At 31.6% G+C, this 6353-nt stretch overlaps 1 protein-coding gene across 8 annotated transcripts; it reads left to right on the top strand.

The window, feature by feature from the left end:
• Positions 1 to 1119: 1119 nt before the first annotated feature.
• LOC112503989 lies at positions 1120 to 5752 on the top strand. 8 transcript variants are annotated; one of them, XR_003068116.1, is made up of 7 exons: positions 1120 to 1416; positions 1557 to 1596; positions 1670 to 2042; positions 4042 to 4232; positions 4771 to 4801; positions 5121 to 5277; positions 5355 to 5752. XR_003068116.1 is itself a non-coding variant. In XM_025107956.1 (6 exons), the coding sequence occupies exons 1-5, from the start codon at positions 1150 to 1152 to the stop codon at positions 2000 to 2002; spliced, it is 363 nt and encodes a 120-aa protein (XP_024963724.1). In that variant the 5' UTR covers positions 1147 to 1149; the 3' UTR covers positions 2003 to 2042; positions 4042 to 4744. The 8 variants fall into 8 exon arrangements, 4 of the variants coding, with proteins under 4 accessions (XP_024963724.1, XP_024963723.1, XP_024963725.1 ...); XR_003068114.1 differs by having other exon boundaries at positions 4771 to 5277; XR_003068115.1 differs by having other exon boundaries at positions 4042 to 4801.
• The last annotated feature ends 601 nt before the right edge of the window (positions 5753 to 6353 follow it).

Here is a 6353-nt window from a genome sequence, read left to right as displayed (position 1 = left end):
AATGTTGGATCCTATAAAATAGAGAAATTTTTGAAGATGAATGTAATTTTTTTTTACTTCTAATTCTCTATTTTAGAAAAATTTACAGAAATTTGTTAAAAATGCTCTTATAAACTAGCTTATGTTTATAAAACAATGTCTTACTGTTATTTTTTTAATGTTAGGTTTGGAGATATATTTTAACGTCCATAATATTTTATTAAAAAATTATAAAAAAAATAGATTATATAGTATGTAGCAAACATAATCTAAATAATATGTTTCAAAAATACAAAATCAAATTTTATTTAATTTAAAAAATAGGTTTTAATTGGTATCAATTTTTTTTTCGGTTGGTTCATGTTGGTACAATTTTGTACTAATATCTCAAAAGTTGAATAATGAGTGAATTACTTAGGGTTGCTATGAGAGGCGTTCAGTCCTAATTAATAAGTGAGTAACAACAACCGAGTAAGTAATATACTAAAGTTAAAGTAAACAGTAAATATGTTAAATTAATAAATGATTAGCTCCTTTTAAAAAACAATCATATGCATTAATAATTAAATACAATTCATTTAATTGATTTTTTATTTAATAAATAATATATATATATATATATATATATAGATATATAAGTCGGTACGATATTATCGTGGCATATGATTTTCAATACCACGTATCAACTAAGTTTATGAAGCTGGTACAATAGTATCAACCAATTGAATTGGTGCCAATTGAACTCTGTATGGTTAATATAATAATTGATTGGTTTGTCATATACAAATTTAACACCTCTAAAGTTTAGAAAGTGTCAATAAGCTTATTAGTCTTAATTTCCCAGCCTCATAAAAGTTGCGTGACATAAAACTCAATTTAAATATTTAAGGTTTAAAAAGAATAAATTTTTTGATTGGAAACATATAAATAACCTCTTTCTCAACTTCATATATATATATATATATATATATATATATATATATATTACATTATAAAGCAAATTTGGAAAAAAGTCTTAAAAACAATGTAAAATGCATAAGGTACTATCTTTTAATGCAGAAAGTCTTAAAGTCTTAAAAATGTACAACTTTCTATGCATAGAATTTTAAAAGACTTGAAGGAAGGTTGATGTACAAGTTGTTAATGCTGAAATTAGGGTTTGGATTTCCAATGCCAAATATTTTCTTACTTCTCTACGTTCACCCTATCATGAATTCAGGCGCCGGCTCTAAGTTCTCCCTGAATTCATCTTCCCAAGATGGCCGTTCAAGCTCCCCATATGATGATTCAACATCGGTTAGGATTCTCTTCTATTTTATTTTTGCTTTCTTCTCCTGATTCGATTCCATCCCTTCTCTCATTAGGTTGGGGCCCTTTTCGAAGGGACAGTGAGTCTTCAAATCCCTTACTTCTCTCTATCCCTGGCGAAAAGAGACGGTGAGTCTTCATATATGTTGCTTCTTCATATTGTTACCTTCAACAAAATCTTTATATATGTTGCTTCTTCAGATTGTTACTTCTTACTTTTACTTATTGAAATCGAAAGTGGTACTGATTCCAATCTCAACATCTCTCAGCGTCAACTGAAAACTCGGAACAATGGCAACGAATTCGATGGTGAGTCTTCACATCTTGAACGAAATATCTTCTTCAAATCGTTTACTTCTTACTCACTTATTGAAATCAACAGTGGTAGTTTCGGTTGCTTCTTACTGTTGCTTATCCAAGTCGACGAATGGTGTTCGTTTTCTGGTAGTTCAGGTTGGTTTTTTTTTTCCTTATTACTTGTTTTTGTTCTTTTTCTCGATAATTATTGTTTTTATACTTTGTTTTTAATTTATTGTTGTTGGTTTTGCTGCATTTTGCCTTATTGGATTTTCTTTTGATTTTGGTATACCGTCCAGTGTTGGATCGAAGAGAAGGGGATTTTTTTTTGTCTCTATTGATCTCTTAGTAACAGGAGTTTGCAGGAACACAGACGAGTTTGCAATCGACTTGGATAAGGGGGATTTTCCTTGTCTAAATTGGAAAAAAGGGGAAGGGATTCAAGGTCCCAGAACTAGGTAATTGGTATTTACCTTTAGCACAAAATTGATTATTAATAGCAATTGAAACTACAAACTATAATTGATAAAAAATATGTTAGATTACTATTTGGTATATGTAGCAATTAAGTTTTAAAATCATCCATATTTAGTTATGCATATTACTTTCTTGTTGGAATGGATTTACTTTTAAATAGAACTTATTGTGGTATTCAAGTGTGTTTCTAAACCATGCTTTATCATATTTAGTGTTTCTACATATAATGTTATCTAGAAGAACCAAAAAGGAAGGTGTATGTATTTTCTTAACAGCACATTATACCTTTGTAATCACACCAATAGTTCGGTAACCTGACAGCACAAAAAAGGAAGAAGCCATGTTAAAGAGATGTACTAAATCAACAAGAAATCACTCTACTAAACTCACTGATAAATGGCATCAATGCCTACCATCAGGATCTGCATTTCCAGCGATCTGAAGTGCATCTAAGTTGGCAAGGTCATCATTTTCTGGTGTAACGGCCAGTATCAAACAGCTGGGAAGCTTAATGTATGACATTATCATTGTCCTAATACGAGCTTCGATGTCAGATGGCTGGTCACCAACAGGAACTTTTGTTATACCCGGTAAATCCACCAGGGTGATGTCAAGTACATTAGGTGAAAAAATCTTTAAACGAATTTGCTTGTCAGAGACACCATTGTTTCCCCCTGCTTCCCTATCTGTCTCTGCCTACAGTATCCAAACAACCAACTAAGAGGTCAGTGATCGAACTTTCCCTTACTTGACATAACATAAATTTCCTTTTTCTGGAAGGCTTAAAAATCCGAACTATCATAGAAGATGGTATCAACATAAACAACATTATATTTGTTTAAGCTGTAAAATAGTTCGAATGTGGATTGTCAAAACACCGTTAATCTCATATATTGATTTTTAGCTAAAGTGGATAAGCATGCACCTAAATATGGTGATTAATAGATAACAAAATCCTAAACAAGTGAGTTCTGGCTCTGCACTTTTCTGGTTGACAGAAAATGAATTTAACTATTTCATGTTATCTTTTACATAAACATTATGTAGACCTAACCACAGAACTAAAAGCAATTATATCACTATGGTCAAAACGGCTTCTCCTCATCGTATTATGACCAAATTTCAAGATATCAACTAAACCCTTAGGTGCGACAATACAGAATCAAATCCCTATTGGCCGGTTGGAGGTGATAAAAGAGAATAAGTTGTCGTACTAAAATTTCAAGATGTCGCTTACTCGAAATTTAGAGCAGTCAATGGTGTATATGTTCCAAAACCATTAACTTCATGTCGATCGTTTTTAACTCATTTTCTTTCCGGAATGATATCTTGTGGCTTCACAATCTCTTTGTTTTTATTTCAGGCACAAGACTTAATGTATTCAGTTTTTTGAAATAGATAAGATTTACATATCATAAACATTTACACGAATTTGCCTTGGCCTTCATTTCTTTTACTAACTGTATTATGGTTCTTTACTTACGCGAGTGTGTGGCATGATTAGTTGAATGTTGTTAGATGTATTCATAATAAGTTGTAACTAATGGTGGATTTCAAAAGCTAGAAAATCATCTTTGAAGATGTATCCTTTTTTGAAGCTAATATTTTTGGATTTACATGTAACAATGAAGATACCTGCAATATAAAAGCTACTGTCTCATAACGAGGTTTTGTATTTCTCCACAATGTAATATACATAAATTTATTATCTTTCATACAACTCAACAACAAGGATGTATTTCATTGTTTTGATGTAGGGTTTCTCCATAGTTTGTTTGATTTAAGCGTTAAAAGATAAATTTTTAACCTTTATCTATGAAAAGATGATTGATTGCATCTTGATCGATTCATACTCTCTGTTTATCGATATCTTTCAGGTAGATGTTCCTTTTTAATCGATTCATACTATGTTTACCGATTTCTTTCAGGTAGATGATTACTTTTTAATCGATTCATACTTTGTTTATCGATTTCTTTCAGGTAGATGTTTACTTTTTTATTGATTCATACTCTGTTTATCGATTCAGTCTCTCTTGATTCAGGTAGATGTTTACTTTTTGTTCATCTATTTCTTTTAGTTGCCCTTTGGGGTTCATCTGTATGATCGATTTCTTTTTGGATTTGATTCATACTCTCGATTCAGGTACCTGTTTTCTGTTTGATCGATTCAGGTACAAACCATATTTAATATTCATAATCTGCACAAGCCTTGCTGCTTTCTTATTCTGCACAAACCTTACTGCACATGCATTCGTATTTAACCTTACTGAACATACATTCATAAGTAACCTTAATATATTTGACAGTCAACCAACATACATTTTGATAGGTGATTATCCAGTTTGTTGGAACTGGTGAATTATGTAGGGAGGTGATCTACCCTGGTGCTCTCAATATCTATACCATTTTTGGCACTCTAGAAAACAACTCCGGCTTTAAAATCCGAATCTGAGTAACATTTTTCTGATCCAAGTAACATTAAAGCCTATACACAATTCTAACCTCAATCAATGTTCCCAATTCCAACGACCATTGTAGAAGGCCTTGCCGAAAGAATGGTGCACTGGGCCAAATTGGTATCCAGTGAGATGTTTTTTGGATGACAATGGGTCTCAACAGTATTAATCTATTTGCTATTTGTTTTAGGTTTTATAGTTGCAATTGAGCACCACCAATTTATATCTTTGCTATTTGCTATTCGTTTTTCAGTTGCAATATGGTGATTCCCGTTCCTATTCAGGTTTTTCTTCCAATTGATTTTTGGGTTTCCACCATATGAGATAAGTATTCATGTAACCTTTTCTGGTTTGTGGGGATTGAAGTAAATTATATTGTTGAATTTAGTAGGTTATAAGTAAGAATCGGCAAAAATGAAGTATACAACTTCCTCTCAATCCATGGGAAAAGTGTTAGATACAAGCTAGAACAATTCATATTTGATGCATTTCCATATGCACCTTCAACAACACTTTTTGAGATCATCCCCTTATTCTCATCAAATTGTGTTTTAGCAAAATGGAAGAAAAAGTGTCACTTTTCCCTGTTTGTTTCTTACATAGGTATTGCTTGAAGAAGAATTTTCCCCTGTAAAAAATGTGAATGGTCCAACTTGGACACTCAAAACAATGCTTGACTTATGGTTCTGAGTCTACATACAAGTCGAGTGGTTGTAGCAAGCGGCTTCTTAACACATTAAGTGCCTTTTATATTCAACTGGTAATAAACCTTTCAGAATCTGGCTTTCAATTGGCTTTATCTCTTATGTTATAGTAATCTATTTGTTTTTCAAGCAGATGTTGAGGTTTCACCGCTTGTTTCATATGCCGAAGAAAATCTTGGAGCGATTTGTCGTGGTAGTACGTTTCATGCACCTTGGTAGTATACAGGGAGGTTATGGGAAAATCTTAAAAAATGAAAAACAGAAAAATACTCCATCAATCGCTAGATCAATTGATCCAATGGATACGATTAAAGAGGATATTACAACTTTATTTTTAAATAAAAAATTAGGAAATATGATCAAAATTCGAACGAAATAAATTACACCAAAAAATAATCATATTTTTCTCGTTAATTTGACATCCATATTCATATAATTTTACCCGTTTTTCATAGTTTTCTAGTTTTCCATTTATTTAACGTTTTCTCCTGAACTTGAGCCTATATAATTAGGGTTGGGTTTATGTGAAAATGAACGTTATGGTGAGAAGAGTAAGAATAGATCTTCACCCTTGGATCAATCATAATTGAAGATCAACACTAATGTGGTGCATCGAAATGTTCGAATCAATTCTCGTGATAAGCGCAGTTCATGAGATGAGGGTGAGACTAAAAGTGATCAAGGGTGCAAATCCTTCATTACACTTTTCAACTCAACTCTTATTCTCACATGATCCTTCGTCAATATATGTATATATATACATATGTGTGTGTGTATATATGTATATGTATATGTATATGTATATGTATATGTATATGTATATGTATATGTATATGTATATGTATATGTATATGTATATGTATGGAGAGGTTCAATGAGAGTCATCAAATATTTGAGAAATAAAGAAGTGATCTATTGATCACAGATCTCTCAATAACACGAGTATTCAAGTTATGAATAACCTAAATATATCGTGTGGATGAAAATAGTGATGAACAACTCAAGAATATTCAAGAAAATATTGGAGTGTCAAATGATTCACTATTATTGAATGATGAAAAGCGTAAACGATTACAAGAAATATAATGACTATTTATACTAGTATTCTAAATATGGAGATTGCTATCTATGG

This window comes from Cynara cardunculus, unplaced genomic scaffold, assembly GCF_001531365.2.
Source record: "Cynara cardunculus var. scolymus isolate 2C unplaced genomic scaffold, CcrdV1 Un_Scaffold_4279, whole genome shotgun sequence".
NCBI lineage: Eukaryota > Viridiplantae > Streptophyta > Magnoliopsida > Asterales > Asteraceae > Cynara > Cynara cardunculus.
The sequence above is the reverse complement of the archived record's forward strand: the minus strand, read 5'-3'. Positions and strand labels throughout refer to the sequence as shown.